The sequence below is a fragment of the Ambystoma mexicanum genome, chromosome 3p (assembly GCF_040938575.1).
Source record: "Ambystoma mexicanum isolate Mex_15411 chromosome 3p, UKY_AmexF1_1, whole genome shotgun sequence".
Taxonomy (NCBI): Eukaryota; Metazoa; Chordata; class Amphibia; order Caudata; family Ambystomatidae; genus Ambystoma; species Ambystoma mexicanum.
Window position 1 is genome coordinate 903,615,546 of NC_090925.1, and position 21,920 is coordinate 903,637,465.

The window sequence follows — 21,920 nt, forward strand, 5'->3', positions numbered from 1 at the left end:
CACTTGGAGGCGCTAGAAATGAGTAAGGAGAAGGCAGACACTATTTATTCTGACTGTGTATGTCACCTCCACTGTGCATTCGGGGTTATCAAAGTGGTAGAGAAGACCGATTAGGAGGTGTGAGAAACCCAAAGGTGGCTCACCCGCTGGTCCCCGGAGATCTGCCGTCCAGGTGGCCAGGACATGGCTATCGCTACTGGAGCCAGTTCCTGGGTGTGGACTAGTGGGGAAGGATCACCTGGGCGAGGGGTCTTCAGGTAGTGGAATCGGGACACTGAGGGTTGAGACGCGGTGTCCCTTTTCCTATTACAACTTATTCCCATCCTACCCTGCAGGATATTTAGAAGCTCTACACCCCCTCCTTCCACCGCCACCGCCCCCTTTTCCCACACAAACACTTTCTTACACGGTAACAGACAATGGACTAACACCAGAGCCGTTTACCTGACCTGTCCCAACACTCGGGTCAGGCAGAGTCAGGCAATTGACAATAACCACGCATACGTGACGGTCCTTTACCTTCCCTACTGGGATAAAAGGCGGAGCACAAAAGCACACTTCGGGCAAGGCTTCGAACACACGAGGAGACAGCTACACCAAACAGGCAGTACAAAGGGAGAAAACAAAGCAGTGAGACCTGGAAGGGCGACGAAGGGGAAATTGCCCTACCCTCCAGAATAGAAAACGTAAGACCGGGAGTTAGTTGGCGTGTGGAGCAACAGAGGTCCATGGTACACGGGGGCCATCCTGCACTGATAACACAGGCAGAGAGGCAAGCTGGCTACCGTGGTACTATCCTTGACTCCAGAGAACAAAGAAGCCAATGGGTTCAGCGCAACCGGTGAGTCGGAGAAAGCTGATATGAAACCGAACTGTTTTAAGCCCAAGGATGCGAGTAGCAAACCTTTTTAACACAAGAAGAAAGGAATTGTGTATGTTTGAACTTTAAAGAAAGCCCAGTAGAGGTCCAGGTGCAGAGGGGTCTGGCCCCATGTGGGCACTCGTTTGAAAAGCGCTGGCCGGGACCGGTTTTTGAAACTACAACAACCAGAAGGCCCTAGGTAAGGGTGGTGTAAGTCATCGGAGTTGTCCTACAAGAGTCATGCCAAATCCCTTTTACAATGGAAAGTCTCCGACTCCGCCACACCGGAGTTGGTGAGCTTGAAATCCAAATGGGAGAGATTTAGGAGCTGTCCTACCAGAAGACTGGATCGCAATCCTGATGTACCCAAGGGAAAGGGCCATATCATCCAGGCTCCGACTGATACAGCTCAAAATATTGCACAGAATATATTATCCAACGGTAACACTTAATCGTTGGGGCAGAATTACAGACCCTAACTGCCTGCGCTGTCACTGAGAAGAAGGTACCTTTTTCCATATGTTATGGGATTGCTCTCACATAAAGCGATATTGGCAACAATGCTGCGACGCACTTACGAGAGTCCTGGGTTGTACTATTCCTAGAGATCCTAAACTGTTGTTGCTGGGAGTGGAGGATGAGGGGTCAATGACACGCTATGATAAACTGCAGTTTTCGACCACTACAACATTGATTAAACGTAACATTGCAAAACTGTGAGGTTCTGACGTAGTTCCGGAACATGCACAATGGCTAACAGATGTGGACTCATGCATAGCAATGGAACAACAGGTATGCACAGCCAGAGGTTGCCCGGAGAAAGCAAAAAAGGTCTGGGGAAAATGGGAGGATGCCCACTAAACTGATGAGAACTGAATAATATGTACCCTGTACAATTGTTGCGATACTGATGACAAAGATATACTTTGATTACTGTGTGCATGAAATCTTGGATTCGTAGGTTGTTTTGGAAGTCAATGTTTTGTTATGTAATTGAATAACAAGAAAATTAATAAAATGTGTTATTAAAAAGAAAGTCTCTGACTCGTTGCTAGAGGAAAGCTAAGGGAAGGGAACCTCGCTTTCCACTACGATTGTGAACTGTGATAATTGGCAAATGTGAACCCTGACAGAGGGATGCCGAAAGAAAGCTAAAGAGAAAGAAACTCTGCTTTTCTTTGCAAAACATGAACTGTGTAGAAGGACGGAGAGAGGCCTGTTTTTGCAAGAAAGGATCTGAGCCCGGCAGAGGAGATCCCAGGGGCCAAGAGCAATCGCCCAAAGAACTTTTGTTTATTTGCCATTTTTATGACAAGGGGTGAAGAATAATGCACCCGAGAACAGTGCATCAACGAAAGTGTCACCTTGTTGTTTGTTTGCCTAAACCGACTTTAAGGCTCCTAAAGGTTACAAGTGGAATTTGAGAGGCCGTAGTGAATGTGAAAGTTTGTATGGGATGGGATGAATTATGATACGTGTCATTTGTAATGAGCCTGCACACAAGTGTTTCTAGGCGTGGCAAGACAAGGAAGGACAAAACAAACTATTGTTCTTGACCTTGTGTCATTCAGATCATGCAAGTGCGAGGGGGGGAGAGGAGAGGAGTGCCATGGGGATAGGAGCGTGGAGGGGTGAAGAGTGCAACGGCAAGACCCGGTAAGTAGTGCCAAGGTAGTGGCTCAAGTAAGTACAGAGAGGCAGGGGACTGTAGGGTTGCAGATACAGTCCTTAAGTGGGTAGTAGGCCCAGATGCAGTACAAGGGGCTACTGATTGTGCAGGAGCTTTGTGCCCGTGAGTTTGTATGTTGCCAGGTAACCAGTTAGCGCAGCAGACGGGAGCATCCGCAAGAGAGAGGGAGAGAAAGCAGAAGCGAAAAAGGAAGGTCTTGAGTTGCTTCTTGAACCTTAGGTGGTCCTGCTCAAGTTTGTGAGAGGCAGGGAGGCTGTTTCAGAGGGAGGCCTCAGCTGATGACAGAAATCTACCCCCTCCCCTTTCTGCCTGGAGAAGCGTCTGACCCTCTGAGTTGGAGGTGGATGAACGGAGGTCTTAAGAAGGGAGATGCTTAGGAAGAGAGAGTTGGATGTAGTGTGGTCCCCAGCCCCAAAGAGCCTTATGGACAACGCAAAGGGTCTTGAACTTGATCCTTGCAGGCACCAGGAGCCAGTAGAGAGATTTCAGGATTGGAGAGATACGATCCCTGGGCTTTAGGCAAAGGATCAAGGACGAGTCTCGCAGTCCTGTTCTGGATTAGTTGCGAAGAGTAGAGGCAGGCAGATTTAGAAAGAGGCTTTTCCAATAGTCCAGCCTAGAGAGAACCAGGGCTCTGGAGACAGTGAGCTACTAGGGGAAAGTGAGAAAAGGAACATTACTTCTGAATAGGTGCAGCTGGTAGTGTGACGTCTGAGATGTGAGGAGATAAGGAGAGGGTGGAGTTGAAGATGACACCAAGGTTCTTTGCCTCACAGGACGGTGTGGATGGAGGGCCCAGGGTGGGCAGCTGGCTAGAGAACAAGAGGGAAAGCGGGAGCAGGGGTCCCAATAAGAAGGATCTCAGTCTTACTGGAATTAAGTCAGAGATCTTTGGAGGCACACCATTCCTGAATCTTGGACACAGTCAGGAATGAGCGAGAGATCAGAGAAGCCGGAGAGGAGCCTGAAGGAGAGAGGAGTTTCATCTGCATAATGCTGAAAGTTAGAACAGAAGGTAGAGATGAGGTGGGCCAGAGGAGCCAAGTAATGGTTGAAGAGCCAGGCCGAGAAGTTAGAACCCTCGGGAACACCACATGTAGAGAGAAAAGGTGGGAGAGAGAAAGGACCCAAGTTGGACCTGGGAGGGGCGATCAGATAGAAAGGAGGTCAAACATGCTAGGGCCTGATCCATGATGCTCATGTTAATCAGGATGGCGTGGTTGACCATATCAGAAGCAGAGGACAGATCAAGAAGAATGAGGACGGAAGGAAGATTAGAGGTGAGATTAGAGAGCAGGTCTTAACGGGTGTTCAGGAGAGCAGTTTCTGTGCTCCAGACTGGTGGTCATGAAGACAACCAACAGATTTAGTATGGAGAGTAAGCTGGGAGATGGGCAGTTTTTCCAGGAGTTTGCCCAGGAAAGGAGCAATAGAGATTGGGCGGTAGTTTGCTGGAGAGGAGTGATTGGCAGGGGGCTTCTTGAGGAGGGGGTGCACAAGGGACTGCTTTAGGTGGGTGGGGGAGGGAAGTTTCCAGTGGCAAAAGTGATTGTAGTTCTCCAGCATGGGGTCTGGCATGGATTCACATGCTCATGAATATTCCCCGTCGTCAGGCTGGGAATCCTCGGTAAAGAAAAAAACAGTATCAGTTTCGTTTCTGATCTGTCTTTCGTAGTAATAACCAATCACTGGTCTCTGCGTCATACTGACCACAGCCAATGACTGCCCTCTACCTAGGCACCGCCTCTGGCAGCCATCTTCAGATTTTTACCGCACGTTCATGTGTTGGGATCCTCGTGCTATTGCTCTCGAGCGTTAGTGCTATTTTTTTCACGTTTTTTCTCAAAAACTTCGTTTTTTCGGTCAAAAGAGCCTCAAGCTCCACCGACTCTCTATCTGATCAACGGGGACCCGTGTCGGATTCGTCTGCGCCCCTCAAGGGTGAAGATTCGTCGAGCTACGCTTTTGGAGGACTCCAGAAGTTTCTCAGGCCCGGTCATGGCCCAGGAGAAGGGAAGCTCGACGCCCGGAAAGCTGTTCAGGGTCTGCCCTGGATGCCAGCTGCAGAACGTCTTCAAGGAGGACGAACACTCCTTTTGTCTCTACTGCCTACATGAGGACAAGACGCACGTGGAGAAGGACTGTGCTTTTTGCGGCAACATGTCGGAGCGGACCATGAAGGACCGCCATCAACGTCTCGCCAACTGGCTAGAAGGGAAGAGCCCGTCCGGCGAGAAGAAGAAGAAATCTGAGCGGTCTTCTAAGACCTTTGAGGACGCCCCGGCGACGGGGGTCCAACATAAGGCCAAGCACCGCGAGTCCGCTGGCACCGGGAGCGCCGAACGGTCGGGCTCTACGGGCGCCAGGCAGGGCGCACCCTCCCCGGCACCATCAACCACGAGCCAACGCTCTGGGTCGGGTAAGAGGAAGGCCGAGCACCCGGCGAAGCTCCTGGAGAGGCCCCGGTCGAGCTCGAAGGCCCCATCGGAGGGGGAGCGAGGCGGTGTCCCCCCCCTCAAGGATAAGGCGGTGAGCGCACCTAAGGTGGTGAAGGCCTTAATCCATCCAGCCAAGCCCTCTATCGAAACTGTCGCGGCGGCACTGGCTCAGCCTGTGCAGGCTACACCAGTGGTGGCGACCTCGGGGCTCAGAGTCTCCCTGCCACCTCGGAGGGAGTCATCTTTTGTGCCCATCGATGGGACCCCCGTGAAATCCCCCGTGGGGAAGAAAAAGGGGGGGCAGGGCGTCGTCGTAGATTCGGCCTCAACCTCGGAGGAGGAGCTGGTCGAAGTCTTAAGCCACGGCCTCGGCGTGGAAGAAGACCGACCCGTCGGGATGGATCCCGACACAGGTGACGACGACATCGTCGAGGGTACCGACGGGGCCCCTGATCGCCCGTCGGGTTCCCCTCTGCCAGCGCCGCGAGACAACTCGGCGGCCATTTTGTTGGCTATACAGTCCTTATGATCAGAGATAAGGACGAGACTACCGTTGCCGACGGAACCTCTCCCGTCGGGGGACCCAGAACCGGGACCTTCTGGTGTTCCCCCTACCAAGAAAAGAAGGATCCACCCTCCGCCTCCTTTTCAGCCGTCGCGCCCCTTCCAGCCCTCCTCCCCGTCCACCCGAGGGGATGATACGGGGACTGACACGGCAGTGACGGGCACGGACGACGAGGTATACGACGAGGATGTACCGTCGTCGCCTCCCACCAGGGCTTCTCCGCCCGACGAGATTGGATCGTTCCACTCCATGATCTCCAGGGCATCCGAGCTTTTTCAACTCTGCCCTGAGGAGAAGAAGAAGGAAGGCTTCCTTTATCAGCGGCGCGAGGCCAAGAGGAGGACGGTCCTCTCAGTGCCTCTATTGAACGACATTTGGGATGAGGGCCTCACCCTCCTCAAGAACCCTTCCACGACGCCAGCTAGAAGAGACCGGTACGAGAAGAAGTACCGGGTCCCGGACACGGCCCCCCTGTGCCTCCGGGCGCAGCCTACCCCGGACTCCGTCGTCTCCACGGCGGCCAGGAAGAAAGCGGGGGGGGGGGTGCGGCCTCCACATCGACTTCCCCACCGGACGGTGAGGGAAAGAAATTGGACGCTATGGGACGCAGAGTCATCTCGTCGGCAGCGACGACGATTAAAGCGGCCAACGCCTTGGCTATCGTGGCCCGCTACGACAGGGAGCTCTGGTACAAACTGGCTCCCCTGCTGGACTTCCTGCCGGACGACAAGAGGACAGAGGCCCTGGAGATCCTGCAGGAAGGTGAGGTGGCTTCGGACCACGCCATTACCGTTGCGACGGACATCACCGACACTGGGTTCCGCCAGTTGGGCAACGGCGTTTGCCTTAGGCGGCGTGGATGGCTCAAGGCTACGGACTTCCGTCAAGATGTTCAGACCAGAGTCTTGGACATGCCCTTCGATGGGAACAACCTGTTTGGCAAAACAGTGGACGATTCCCTTCAGGCCATTAAAGCGGACACTGAGACGGCCCGGGCCCTGGGAGTTCTGCAACAACGACGGACGCCCTTTCGGAGCAGCGGAGGCAAGGGCGCCTCCAAAGGTTCCGGCGGCGGTTTCTCCACCTACCGTCAAGCGGCCCGCTCGTCGTCTCAGGAGGCCTACAGAGGACGAGGCAAGTCTGGCAGACCCCGCCGTCGTCGCCAAGGAGGTCAAGGCGGCAAAGCCTCGTCCAAGCAGGATTGAACCGGCCGTGGGGTCGGGCCCCCACCGAAGCACCCCGGTGGGAGGCCGGCTGGCGAGCTTCGTCAGCGTGTGGGAGTCCATCTCCACCGACCGTTGGGTGCTGGACGCCTTGGCCCGGGGCCACGCGCTCGAGTTTCAAAGAAGGTGTCCGCGCGTCCCCCCCGTGGCCAGGAAAGAACTTCACGTCCCTCAACTTCTCCTGGAGGTAAAGGCGATGCTCAGGAAGGGCGCCATCGAACTCGTACCAAAGAGGCTTCGGGGCTCCGGAGTGTACTCGAGATACTTCCTCGTGAAGAAGACGGGAGGATGGCGCCCCATCCTAGACCTGCGACGTCTGAACAAATTCATCAAGGCGCAGAAGTTCCGGATGGTCACCCTCCAGCACGTCCTGGGTCAGCTGGAGGAAGGAGACTTCCTGTCGTCGTTGGATTTGGAGGATGCCTACTTCCATATTCCCATCCTAAAGGGGCACCGAAAATTCCTCAGGTTTGTGGTCCAAGGGCGTCATTACCAGTTCAAAGCCCTCCCCTTCGGTCTACGGTCGGCTCCCAGGGTGTTCACCAAGTGCCTCGCACCGGTGGCGGCGCAGCTGCGCCGCGAGGGGATCCACGTCTACCCCTACCTGGACGACTGGCTCATCCGAGCCAAGACGAGGGAGCTCGCCGTGGTTCACACGGCAAGGACCGTCTAACTTCTCACGGACCTGGGATTCTCCGTGAACTACGCCAAATCCCACCTGGTACCCGCGCAAGACGCTCTGTTTCTGGGAGCGAGGCTCAACACAGTGTCCCTTCTGGCCTCCCCGTCGGAGGAGAGGACCAGGACCATCCTGGGCAAGGTGCAGCGGATGTTGGTGGCCGACGCGGCCAAGGTGAGGTCCATCAAGTCCCTCCTCGGAATGATGTCTTCCTGCATCTACCTCATTCCCATGTGCAGGCTCCGGATGCGCCCGTTGCAGGAGTTCCTGGACGCGCGCTGGATCCAAACGACGGGCAGCTTCGAGGAAAGGATCACACTCGACGAGAGTTTCCGACGAGTGATCCGGTGGTGGGACACCCGCGCGCATCTGACGGCGGGCATGGACTTCCAGACCCCAGCCCACCAGGAGACAGTGACCACGGATGCCTCCCTGGAAGGGTGGGGAGCGCGCACCGAAAATCTGCACGCAAGGGGCCTTTGGCTCCCGACGGAGAAATCCTTACATATCAACGTCCTGGAGCTCCGTGCAGTGTTTTGGGCCCTCAGGTCCTTCCTTCCGTCCCTCAAGGGCAAGGTGGTGAGGATCTTCACCGACAACACCACCACCATGTTTTACATCAGAAAACAGGGCGGAACCAGGTCCCCAGCACTGTCCAAGGAGGCGCAGGACCTGTGGCATTGGGCAGTCGCCCAAGGGATGTTTCTGGTGCCGTTTCATCTGGCAGGGATAAAAAACACCATCGCCGACTCACTCAGCAGGGAGCTGCGCTCGTGCCACGAGTGGGAACTACGGCAGGATCTAGTGGATCGCCTCTTCCGACGGTGGGGCTCACCCCAGATCGACCTGTTCGCGACGGCGACGAACTCCAAGTGCCGGAGGTTCGCCAGCAGGTTTCCCCAGGCGAGGAGCATGGGCGATGCTTTCTCGTTTCCCTGGGAGGGCCTGTTCCTCTACGCGTTCCCTCCTTTGCCACTGCTAATCCGGCTCGTCAACCAGCTCAAGAGGTCACGGTGCAGGATGATCCTCGTCGCACCTGCGTGGCCGAGGCAGATATGGTTCCCGGACCTTCTGGACTTGTCAGCGTCCCCGCCAATCAAGCTGCCGGTGGACGCGGATCTGCTCTCCAGGGAAAAAGGCGCCATCCTCCACCACGACCCGAAATCGCTGAACTTGCAGGCCTGGCTCCTGCAGCGCTAGAGTTTGGAGGATACGACATACCGGCCGACTGCAGAGAGGTTCTTGCAAAGGCCAGGGCGTCCTCGACTCTTAAATGCTACGGACACAAATGGAAGAGGTTCTCTGTCTGGTGCCACGCACAGAAGATTAACCCTCTACGGATTACGGCTCCCCAAGTTCTGCCGTACCTGCTGACGCTGGCCAAAGCTGGACTGGCACACGCGTCCATCAAGATTCATCTTGCTGCGATCTCCCGATACACCAGAACCACGGGACGGACGTCCTTGTGGTCTCATCGTCTGGTGAAAGAGTTCATGAAGGGACTGTTCAGATCGTTCCCGCCGGTGAAGGCTCCGGCCCCGGCGTGGGAGCTCAACGTGGTGCTGACCAAGCTCATGGGACCTCCGTTCGAGCCTCTGCACTCGGCCCCGTTGAAGTTTCTGTCGTGGAAGACAGCGTTTCTTGTGGCCATCACCTCCGCACGACGGGTGGGAGAGATCCAGGCCCTTTCCTGCAAGGCCCCGTACTTGACTTTTCACGACACGAGGGTAGTGCTCAGGACGCACCCCTCCTTCATGCCCAAGGTACCGTCGGACTTCCATCTCAACGAACCCTTGGTGTTGCCTGTATTCTTCCCGTCGCCTTCGTCGCCGGCTGAGAGGACTTTGCACTCGCTGGATGTGGCTAGAGCGCTGAAGTTCTACGTGGACCGCACGAAGTGTTTTCGGAAGACGTCACAACTCTTTGTGAACTTTGGACCTGTCAATCAGGGGAAGGCTCTCTCGAAGGCTTCCATTTCTAGATGGCTCTCCGGCTGTATCATGTACTGTCATCGGTTGGCAAACCGACCGCTGCCCGGCCGTCCGAGAGCCCATTCCACCAGAGCGATCGCAGCTACCACGGCGTTCCTTTCTGGTGTGCCCCTGCTGGACATATGCAGGGCTGCTACGTGGAGGTCGACGCACACCTTCACGAAGTTCTACTGCGTCGATCGGGATTCCAGGGAGGAGTCCAGGGTCGGCCAAGCAGTGCTGCGCAACCTGTTCGCCTGAGGTGAGCCTGGTGAGGAGGTAAGATGCTTAATGTTGAGTTTGATGTGATGCTTAATGTTGAGCCTTTGCCACCTCCCGTGGTTGTGCATGTGTGTACTGCTATGTATTCTTTATTCATGAGCATGTGAATCCATGCCAGACCCCATGCTGGAGAAGGAACAAGTTACTTACCTGTAACTGTTGTTCTCCAGCATGGGTCTGGCATGGATTCACATGCGAACCCTCCCGCCTACCCCTCTGCGGCTCTTCACTTGGTCATACTGCCACTTCACGTGCTTCCAAATCTGAAGATGGCTGCCAGAGGCGGTGCTTAGGTAGAGGGCAGTCATTGGCTGTGGTCAGTATGACGCAGAGACCAGTGATTGGTTATTACTACGAAAGACAGATCAGAAACGAAACTGATACTGTTTTTTTCTTTACCGAGGATTCCCAGCCTGACGACGGGGAATATTCATGAGCATGTGAATCCATGCCAGACCCATGCTGGAGAACAACAGTTACAGGTAAGTAACTTGTTCCAAATCGGCCAAGGCTGGAGCAAGGGTGTCAATGTGGTCCTTGATGGTTCTGGAAGAGCAAGGGAGCACCTGCTTTGACGAGACTTTCATTGATCAAACTTGTCTAGCAACATCGTCTGGAGTAAACACTGGAAAGGAGGAGAAAGGAGGATGAGAGATGGCCGGAGAGCGGCCGGAATTGGTAGTGGTAGAGGAAAAGGAGAGAGTGGCCAGGATGTCCTGAATTTCTGTGCTGAAGTGGAAAGCCAGTGCCATGCAAAGGGCCTAGGAGGGAACCGAAAAGGTGCAGACTGCAGCAGAATTGGCCAGCTTTTTGCCGATTTTGAAGAGTTCGGCCGAGTTGTTAGAAACCGCAGAGATGTGTGATTGGATGTAGTCTCTCTTCTTAGACGGACAGAGCGTCTATTGCCTTTGGTGCCGGCGGCAGGCCAGTCTGTCGGAGGATGAGCCTGTTGCCCTCCACATCCTCTCAGCCACCCTAGACCACGCTGCATTTAAGGGTGGCGAGATCAGAATCATACCAAGAATTGCACTTGGATGTGGGCTTCAGACGGATCCTCATGACCAGGGCAAGGGCACCAGGAGTGTTGGAAATTGAGAGATGCAGGTTGGAGAGGGCGGTGCCAGCCGCAGGTGAAGGAGGAGGAGAGAAAGTAGCAGCAAAGGCCTCCACTGACACACGCTTCATGGGGCGGGTGACTGTGAAGGTGGGTGGCAGTGCTAGGGTTGGGGACAGAGGGCGACAGGTTAGAGGTGAGAAAGTGGTCAGTCCAAGAGAGAGAGGAGTGGTTAGAGGGTTTGTGAGGGGGGTGTCTGACGAGATAAGAACATCCAGGGTGTGCCCGGCAGAGCGTGTCAGGTCAGAAGGAAGAATAGAGCGAGAAAGTCGCAGAGATTGGGAAAGAGCCCAGAGGAGGGGCTAGAGGGCATCCAAGTAGACGAGGAGAAGTTGAGAGTTGGAGGCAAGGAGGGAGGAGGAGAGGTCAACCCACTCGGAGTGGAAGAGCGGCCTGGCCAGGTGGCCTGTTGATGGTGTCCACAGTAAGGGAGAGGCCAGGAGATAGAGAGCCTGCAGACCAGGCATTCAAAGGTGTGGAGTAGGCCTGCGTGGGAATGAAAGAAGCTGGGGTCCACTTCAGGAAGATCAAGGCTACTCCACCTCCTGGACGGTTGGTCCTGGGTTCAGAGAGGATCTTGTAGCCATCAATGAGGAGAGTGCCGAAACTCATGACAGAGCTGGCGGTGAACCATATCTCTGTGTTCGTTCTTTGGGCAGTCAGCAGATGTCAGAGCAATGTTTGACAGCAGAGCGAGAGTTGAGGGTAGAAAAGTGTAGCAGATTCCCACATTTGAAAGACTTCTGTGGTGGGGTACAGGCATGAGGTATGCCCTGCAGAGGGTTTTCAGTTGCCCGAAAGTTGGCAGAGAAGGAAGAAGGAGGAGAGGAACAAGGGTGCAAGAGAGGTGGCGGAGGAAGGAGGAGGAAAAGCAGCCAAAGAAGCAGAGGAGGGTGCCAGAGATGTGGAGGGTGGCGGAGGAGCCGGAGAGGTATAGGTAGGAGTAGCAGGAGAAGGAAGGAAGTTTATATGATACAGGAAGTGTCTATCGAAAAGGAGGAGATTGGGCTGAGGGCCCTGGACCATGACTGTGCCATTCTGATGGACGACAATGATAGTTTTGGAGTAGTGGAAGGGGACCAGGAGGACCTGCCACAGAGTGCCACCATTAATGGAAGAGGAGGAGAAAGGAGAGCGAGAACAGAGACCATATGTGGGGCCCATCAGCTTGGAGAGGGCATGACAGAGAGGATGTCGGTGAGCGTCTCTCTAGAGGAAGCACTGGTGTAGGTATCAGCGATAGGGAGCCCTTGGTTGGAGACCAGTATGTCCCTTTTGAGCTTCTTCCTACCAGACTTGGTGAGAGAGATGGGATAGAAGATAGAGTATCAGAGAAGATAGGGGAGGCAGAGAGCACCAGGGAGGGGTGCGAGGCGGAGAGCAATAGAAGGCAGCAAAAGCAGGAGGAGGGGGTGGGGTCACACCCTAGAGGCACACGAAGGGGGAAGGCACAAGAGGAGGACGGTTATAGTGATCACAGAGAAACTAACAATGCTTGCAGTTAGAGGGGGTTTAATGAGAAGCAAACATATGTGATGATACACTGGAGACCACTGGGGAGGCGGAAGGGGGTTAGAGGGGAAATGCTATACAGTACAGAATACTTTACTTTTACTTTATTACATTTATAGAGCGCATCCATATACCCATGGGTGTGAGGGCGCAGACAATAGACAAACGTGACAAATAACAAGCAAAGGCTGTCCTAGAACCATAAAGTAGCCTAGAGAAAGGACATCAGATGGAGTGCTAATTAAAGAGGAAGGTTTTAAGACCCTTTTTGAAGTTGCTCAAGACTGAGGAGCTTCTCAGGTGGCTGGGCAGGGCGTTCCAGTGTGCCGGGGTTATAAACACAAAGGCACCCAGTTGCGCTTTTTTGGTTTTAGATCTTGGCTGGTAGAGAAGATTTTGGTTGTTAGAGCGTAGATTTCTAAGGCATGATTTTTTTTCCTATGTACCTTTGTAGGTAAGGTGGCATAGTACCCATTAGGCATTTAAAGGTAATAACCAACAGTCCGAAGGATATCCGATCCTCCACAGGGAGCCAATGCAGGGCTCGACGTGCTTCCGAAACATGGGCCCTATAAGAGAGACCGACTACGACTCTAGCCGCACCTGAAGGCGATTTATGGTAGATTTGCTAGAGCCTGCCAGCAAACTGCAGCAATAATCAAGTTTAGCTCCTACAATAGCTCGGGCAATAGACTCAGCGTTCTGTTTGGAGATAAACGGTCTCATGTGGGCTAGTAGTTTAATATAATAGGTGGCGGATGCAACTGTACTGGCTACGTAGGGCTTCATATTAAGCGACTGATCCAGGACCACTCCTAGAATTTTTACTTTAGAGAGAGTGGGGATTTGAGCTTCCCCCTAAGTGGAAGTGCTTATAGGCTGGATCCAGTTTGGCTAAAATGCTCTCAGATCCCACCACCATGAGTTCAGTCTACCACGATTAAGTGCGAGGTTATTTAGCATCATCCATTTTTCAATAATGGAGAATGTGCGATTAAGTTCACTCTCATCCCGGTCGTGCTGGCCCGTAAGAGAGATGACACATTGAGTGTCATCTGCGTAGTTGGAAAAAAGCAGGACACTAGTAACCCTGGGGGACCTAGTTGCACTTTTGCCACTGGACACTTCCCTTCCCTCTCCGCTCCCCCAGCCCTAAACCAGTCCCTTGTTCACCCCCTCCTCAAGAAGCCCTCTGCAGATCCCTCCTCTGGCAAACTACTGCCTGATCTCTATCGCTCCTTTCCTGGGCAAACTCCTGGAAAAACTGCCCATCTCCCAGCTTACTCTCCATACTGAATCTGTTGGTTCTCTTCATGCCCACCCGTCTGGCTTTAGAGCAGCCAGAAGCACAGAAACCGCTCTCCTGAACACCTGTGAAGACCTGCTCTCTAATCTCGACTCTAACCTTCCTTTCCGTCCTCATTCTTGATCTATCCCCTCGTTTCGAAATGCAAAAATGCCATAAAAATAAATACAATAGTTACAAAAGGATGAGGGGAATGCAAATACAGTACAATATACACAGGACACTAGAACCCTGGGGGACCTAGAGGAGAAGAGAATGCACACAATACAGCAAGTATACAATAAATAGTCAGTTGGCGGGGGTCGGGGGGACGAAGGGGGGGAGGAGGAGAGGGGAGAGGAACCAAGAACAGGGGGAAAGTGCATGTGGAGACTGGGAAGAGAGGGGAAGGATGCGCAGACCGGGAGAGCAGCGCCTGAGTTGCAGGTGGAAACAGGCAGAGGGGAACGGATGCGCAAGGGCCAGGGAGTTGTGTGGAGTGTAGCATGCTACTCTCCCTCCCCGCACCTTCTTACCTTACAGACGCAGATCGACGGAGTGTCGTCCGCCCTCGCAATCTACGCCGCTACCCCTTGTCCGCTGCTACCCTTTCACTGCCCAACACCTGCGTCGCACAACACTGCAGCCTTGTCCCGTGATGGCTTTGCCACAGAGGCGCCGATCCTTTGTTCTTAAAGGGTGTTAGGATAGCCACTGGGTGGCGACCTTCGTACGGTGAGATTCAAGGGCGTTGACAATTTACAAAATTCTGTTAGCAGTAAGTAATGTTATGCATTAGCCTGCATTCATTCCTAAATAGGACCAAAGCTGTCCTGTAGAATCAGTAGTACATATATCCAGTAAAGCAAAACCTGATCCATTAGAAGGTGAGCTGATTGCGTTTGTTTAGAAATTGGCCACTACCTTCACTGATGTAGCAGGAAGCTAGCTCTGACAAGCCAGCATTGGATTCATACACAGTCGCCTTACTGTAACATGTCTCATAGTCCTGTTGGGAATGTTGTGACCATTTCTGGGGTGACTTTGGCCTGTTTAAGTCATGGGTTGCTCAGTGTGGGGGAAATTCTCAAGGAGTAGCCCTTGGAAGTCTACTGTAGACATGCTTATTCATTTGTGTGATGGGCATTAACCTGTTTTTTGCAGGCTGGAAATACAGCTAAAGAAAAAAATGAAAGTTTCTAGATGTAGGCAAGTTTATTTTTAGCTCCTTTTACTTTCTCGAGTAGTGAGGGATGGGTCATATAAATGGTGCTTGTCCACCCACCCCATCCCCCATGAACACATCACGAAGGAGTCACAGACAGAATTCAGCCTATAAACTTACATTAATTAAACAGGGGGGTCGGTTGGAAAAAGGCCTACCTGACCCTATGCTAAGGTAGGAGTTCCCTACCTAAATAAAGCTAATTCCTTGTTCAGCTTAAAGAGACTGCCCTGGAACATTTATCCAATCTCGACATTAACATGCACAACTTATTGGTTATGCCCAATTTTCCTTGTATTTTAACAAAGAAAAATAGTAATGTTGATTATTACTAATATTCAGTATTTAAGTTAGATGACTATGTACCAGGTGTATTCTACTCGTACCAGGTGTATTCTACTCAAGGCTTTTGTCGGGGGTTGCTCTGGACTTTTTTAACTTAAATGCTATCCACTAATATACAGTGATTTGTATTATTTTTGCGGTTTAATATACTCCCAATGCAAAAATGGAGCAAATTGGCCTGCTGCCATAGAATCTGCAAAGCTCATATAGAGACTGTACGCCATCTTTTAACACAATGTTCTGTTCTTGGTCCTTACTGTTATGCCAGTTATAAGGATTTAGTACATCGCATTAGTTCAATTGCAGATGATCAATTCTGGAATACTCTATACAGTGCAGTTTCATGTATGGACTGTAGCTGTACATCAAATATCTATTTTAACTGTATCAAATGTATAGATTAGGTATTTGTGTATAATAGTGATTTTATTTAAATTTGATATTTTGGTTATCAGTCACTTCCTTCATGTTCTAGTTTGAGCTACAATTGTTTTATTTTCTTGTATATATAGATATCTTTTTTTATTACTGGTACAATTCTGATGTATTCAAATTGGCAAAAGGTTTGTATTTTAACCATTGTCTAATTAAATAAAATTAAAATAAAGGTAATGATGGTGTGTGTCCAAAACCTATACTTGCCGTCGCATCTAATTCTATACAATGTGTAGGGATGGCAGCATCAAATGAGAAGTGTTCAAAATAAAATTCTCAGCTTCTTCCAGCCCTTGGGCAGAAAAATGGGTTTCCCTTCCTCAAGGTTTAAATAGTTCACGCTACAAAAGAGGGGTTCCCTTCTCCACGCTTTCAAGTCTTTCAATGTTTCAAAATAACACAACTCCTTGGGATACTTCCCAGCTCTTCTGGTTTGGTTGCCTTTCACCAATTTCACCAATATCGTGCCGTTCAGTTCCTCCGTTTCAGTTCACACTGATTCAATCACAAAGTTAGGTGTACTCGGTCTAGGTGCAGTTGTCGGCACAACACGGTCCACCCATTGCAGGTCACGCAACGGACACACCTTACTTGTATCTCCTCTATCTTGCCACAGTTCCAGCTTCATAGTGAGGCATGACTTATCCTTTCAAGTTCCCTTGAAACTGTATTATTGCTTGTTTCATCACCATTCCCTTGTTTCGTAGCTTTCACTTGCAAAAACCAACATAGGCTTCCCAGTATACTGTCCTGTTAAGAAACCCAGTTATTGTTTTATCTCTGTTGCACCAGCCATCATAAGCTTTCCAGTACACTCCCCTGCTAGGACACATATTCACTGTTGCGGGTCTCTTGACCAAAGCATCAGGTACCCTTTTTCCAGGTTTCTCTTGCACACAGGCATCGGTTTCTCAACCATTAATTTCTTTCAGTAATATGCAATATCATCTGCTTGACTCTTGGCAATGCTTGTTTGCTTCTTAACAGTGTTCACTTATGCTTGCTTGTTTGGATTTGTTTGTTAGCATTATTCTTAGCCAATTCATAACCAATTCACTTCACTGGTATCAATGTTTATTAATTTATTGTATTTATTCTGAATTTTCCCCAAATTGGCTTAATTAAGGGAGTTCACGTAAATATCGTCTTTCTTTTCTCAGCTTGTCATGTATGGTGAATTTCACACTGAAACCAGTGTCGGTACGCCCCGGGGGTTCCCTGCGTTACTAGGAAGATTCACCAGTGTTGCTTGGCGTGTCTGAAGTATGGTATGGGGCTGCAGCACTTACCGTGTCTCTGAGAAGCATTCTCTGTCCTGCCGGTTCTTCCATTGCTGATCCACCTCACTGCCTCTGTGACTCAGTCAGTCCCTTCTCTGCTGCAGTTCATTCATTGGTGCTCCTTCAGCTCTCATCTGGCTTCTACAGATGCCTCTGGTGCAGAGCTTTCTTATGCCGGCCTGCATTCCACCTTGCTTCCCGCTGCGCTTGCTCTGCATCCCTCTCCGGTTTCTCTGGACATATCTGAGTTTCGCTCCCACACAGCTGCTCTATCCTTCCTGCCTCTCTCCTTTCAGTACTGGCCTTTAAATATCCCATCTTGATTAGGTCCTCGGCAACTGGACTGCGCAGTGTTAGTTCTGTAGTTTGTTTTCAGTATGTGTGCATCTTCCTTGTCCCATTACCAAAGGTGTGTTTATTGATTCTTATATACGCAAAGAGAGGATGTATGGCTATGGTGGGCCTCTTCCTTGTCCCAGTAACTGACTAGTGTTTACTGGGATATAAGTTTTTGTAAAAGATAGGGAAGGGACTGGTAACCTACAAAAGCCTGTGCAATGTTAGACTCCTTAGAAAAGGGAAATGGGGGGGTGGGGGGGATACCATGGGTGCCTCATCCCACCTTCCCAATTCTCCTCCACCCAGATGCTCCTCCCTCGCATATCCACTACCAGGGTCAGCATCTGAAAACGACATCCTTTCCCAGGGCATCTGGGAGGAGGATATGTTGAGGAAAGAAATGGGGACGCCTTCAGATTCCTCACACCCCAAATAAAAACAAAATGCCAGACAAAATCGGTGAAATAGCCACCACGTTGAGTTGTCACTGATTCAAACCCTGCACTTGACCCCAACAACCACTCAACAATTTTGCGCAGTCAGGAATGAAGCTTCTTAATACAATCTGGTATAAAACAACTGCCCCAGCTTAAGTTCTCTCTGCAACATATACTTCAGCACATGTGTCTAAGTACATATATGCTTACTCGCAGCAGAGCATGGTTTCTCTGATCAGTATGACCCCACCGTTTTAGCAACAACAACCATACCCTCCTCGTGTTACACCACTAACTTGTAACCCCCCCCCCCCGGCCCACTCTTTTTACTCCAATGACACATCACAATTTTTTGGGATACAAGGCGAGAATATGGGGTAAGCCACCCTCTATATTCCTCAATAACACGAAAAACCTTGAAAAATAGCATGCGCCACTAGCTATTGGTGTGTGATAATTTGTTCTTGATGACTAAGAAATAGTGCATTTAGTCTATGTGGAGAACTGGCAATCGTGGGTGATTGACTTTTGTGCCTGGATCGTAGCTTTCAGCCTGAACTGTTTAACACTGAAGAGAACATAATGTGTGGTGATGTTTGGCTTCTTAAGACCATGTGGTGCTTTGAAACCAATATAGGATTGGATGTATACTTCTTAGAATGAGTTTTGTATTTTCTTTTGTGCTCGTTTTTAAGTGTATGGCAAACTAACTATGCATCTTTTTTTGTTTTTCAAAAGTGAGGAAAGCAGTTTTGAGCGTGAATCTGTGCCTTTAGAGCTGCCAGCTAAGCGGGTGTGCACCATCAGCCCTGCCCCAAGACACAGTCCAGCCCTCAACCGGCCTGTGATGAATCCTGGCACACAGTTTAACCTCGCACCACCCCCTCTTCAACATTACAACCTGGAGGATCTCTCAGCTTCGCAGGTGTACAGCGATACAAACAAGATAACAGCGCGCCGGGAGCTGCATGATCGACTGCATCACCTGGGTAATTATGCTGGGATCTAAATAGGCAGGCTTTGTACTTTAAATGTTTTAGGGTCCAGAGTGCAGATCAAGGTTTGCTGGCAGTTGCACATATAGTGTTTAGTTATTTCACTTGTTGATTGATAATGCATGCAATTCTTGCATTGTGGTGTGAGTGGGTGATGCGGCTTGTACTATGCTGGGGGCACACGCACTTTCTCTATTCGGCGTGGGAGATGTGCAATGTGCCAGTAGCTGTCTCAGTTGGGGGGGGGGGGTAGTGGGTTATTAGTTTTGTTTAAAAGTTCTGACCTAGCTTGGGAGTAGTGGAGCAATGTACACTGTGATGAATCCAATGGTTCTCTCACTAAACTCCGGCCTAAAGTCTCGATCCAGGTGGCCAGGGAAAGGCAGGAGCTTCCTGATTCTGACCTTGGGGTTGGTATTCTGCAGGAGGATCACCTGGGAGGAGACAAGGCCCTTGGTGGTGAGGCGATCCTATGGGATGAGACATTGTATTTGTCTTTTAAAAGGAAAGAACCTTTTACAGGTACCGGGGCATGTAATGGCTTATTGTCGTTATGAGGTATCAGAACCACACATTGAACCTTCTAACGTAGGTAAAGTAAATGTGAAATCCATAAACATCCTAAGGAAAGAAAGACTGGTGCAGCGAATGGGGACCTGTAAATAATGGTTTAACCAAACTGCCTTCCCCTTTTAAAATGAACTTTTATGATGTGATCTTTCCTTTAATACATTTAAAAGAAGTAAATCGGTCTTTTAAAAATAGAAAGCTAACTCAAAAGCCTAATTCGGTCATTGGGGACTTCAAGTCCCATAATTTCTTAAGTACTGGGACGAGGAAGAGGGCTCAAGAGTAATGTTGCAGGAGTAGTCGGCTTGGTAAGGTCAATGACCCACACCTAAGGGAGGCAGAGAGGCTTAAAAAGCCCACCTCAGGTGCAGGCTGTTAGATGGAGGTGGTGCTGGAGTAGTGGCAGCAGCAGAAGTAGAGCACATTGTTGGCAATCGAAGCAGAAGTGGTATCAGGTTAAAAAATAGTTTTTATAAAGATTGGAAAAAATAGATTAATTTAGAAAGACTGCATTGTGACCGAACAGAGCGTTTTTTCTAAATCGAACTGTCATGCCCCTGGCGCACACGAGTGCGCGCAGTGGCTGACGGGAACAGGAAGATTCATTGCTTGACAACAGGAATGTTTTTGTGTGCATTTGTGAGAGTGTGTTTTGTGAGTGTTGGGGGTAGGGCTATGCTTGGGTGGGGAGGGACGCAGGGGCAGCTGAATGGTGTTCGGGGGGGGGGTAATACCCCCAGAATTTTAGAGACCTCCTGCAGGCGAGGATGGAGGGCAAAGGGTTCATATTTTCGCTATTTGCGGGCTGCTGAAAATTGTCCGGAAAAAATTGTGTTTTTGGTAGGTGACCAACAAAAAGTGAAAATATGACATAGAATTGCAGAAGTGGGTGAAAAGAGAGGGCGCCAGGACCATTGTGAAGCAGATTTCAGCTGCCGTCCCGAGAGGGTCATTTTTCCCTGGATCTGAAGTGCAGAGGTTGCGCAGCGGAAAGCGTGAAGGAAGACTGCTTTTCCCCATGTGAACATGATTGCAGAGATGACGCAGCTGGAAGCGTGCCGGAGACCATGGTTGGAAGTTGGTGCACAGCCAAGGGTCTCGGGAACGAGACAAGCTCTGTGTCTGGGTGGCAGGAACAAATACAACATCATCGAGGAAGGGTGCCTTTTCGAATCAAGCCAGAAGCAGTTGAAATCCTGCAGCAGGCAACAGGAACAAGACCGAAGCCGGTGAGTGTTACAGAGCGTTCTTATCCCTTCCGAGAACAAAGGCAGGCAACTGTAGACCAGGAGAATCACTTGTGTGCGAGTAAAAGCATTATTACCCTGACCAGTGATTGTCGGACAATGGAATGCCACAAAAGTAGCACTCCCAAATGAGTAAACCTCAATAACATTTGCGTAGTAGTAAAACTCTTCGAATCACATTAGTTGAATCCTTAAAGTGAAGAAACCAGATAAGACTGGTTGTGTTTACTGTAAAGTGATTCTGAGGTGATGGTGAACCGAAGAGTCCATTGTGAAGCAGTTCAAAATAATATAACATTGAATTTAAGTGACTGAACTTTGATAATTGGGAATTCCAGGGAGCAAACACTGCCCAAAGCCAAGAGGGATGCAAGCATTGCCCTAAGCCAAGGGGGGTGCAAGTATTATTCAAAGCCAGGAGTGGGGCAAGCATTGGCTAAAGCCAAGAGGGGTGTACGTATTGCTAAAGCGTGAAGAGTTGTATAAGCATTGTCTAAAGCCAAAAGAGACTAAAAACAAGAACTCAAATTAAGCTGCTCTTGTTGGCACAAAGAGATGGGGCAAATGCATGGTTGTACAAGGGTGAAGCTTGTTGATTTTATAATTGTTCCCTAGATGTTGGTACAAAAACTCACTATGCCAAGCCCAAAAGGAGGAAAGGTGAAATTGCATTCTTAAATATATTTTGGTTGTTGGTGTTGAAGAAAGACGAGTGGTAAAGAGGCTACCCTTCTGGAAGGCTGATGTTCAGAAGAGTGCCTTGCTTTCTTGGAAGTGTTGAGAGGCACTAAAGAAAAGCTTGTTGTTTCTCAAAAAGTTGTTCAGTGTCAAGTTGCAAACTGCTGAAGCTGTGGTAAAATCTTTGTCAGTAGATTTAAAACTACAGAAGCACTGTTGAGTGTGGAACACTATCGGGCAGGCGAGTAGACCCGCATGGTGAATTCTTGTAGTAGTTATAACCTGGTCTGAGAGTCAGCCAAGTGGAAGCAGAGGTGCTGTGAAGTCATCCTGACTAAGTTGCAAATTGTGCTTTATGATGCTAAAAGAGCTGTGAAGCTAACAGGACCTTGTGTTTCTTTGAATCGTACCAGAAACTGTCTTTCTTTGAATTCTACAAGAGGCTGTGTTTCTTTGAATCTGATAAGTTTTATTTTCTATGACTTTCATAATTGTGGCAAAGCATCATGACCAAGAAGAGCATTGGTGCTATTTGATGAAGTGGAAGTTATTATTCAAAGAAGAAGAATTGTTCTTTTCGTTGAATATTGGTTTAACAGAACTTTCTTTTGACAAAGTGAAGGCGCCAAGAATTATAAGTAAACCCAGATTTCCTTGTTTCCTTTTGTTGATCATTGGAACTGAATCTTAACCTCAAACTTGGGGAAGGGGAGATCTCCCAGGTTATAAAGAGATACTGTAAATACATT

General features: G+C 50.2%; 1 protein-coding gene across 4 annotated transcripts in view; it reads left to right on the top strand.

Moving 5' to 3' along the window:
- CBFA2T2 (CBFA2/RUNX1 partner transcriptional co-repressor 2) overlaps positions 1-21,920 on the top strand; it is a 462,052-nt gene that overhangs the window by 345,401 nt on the left and 94,731 nt on the right. For all 4 annotated transcript variants that reach the window (XM_069652143.1, XM_069652142.1, XM_069652145.1 and 1 more), the window contains one exon: positions 18,420-18,670. In XM_069652143.1, coding sequence (XP_069508244.1) covers positions 18,420-18,670 — 251 coding nt within the window. The remainder of the gene's footprint in view (positions 1-18,419; positions 18,671-21,920) is intronic.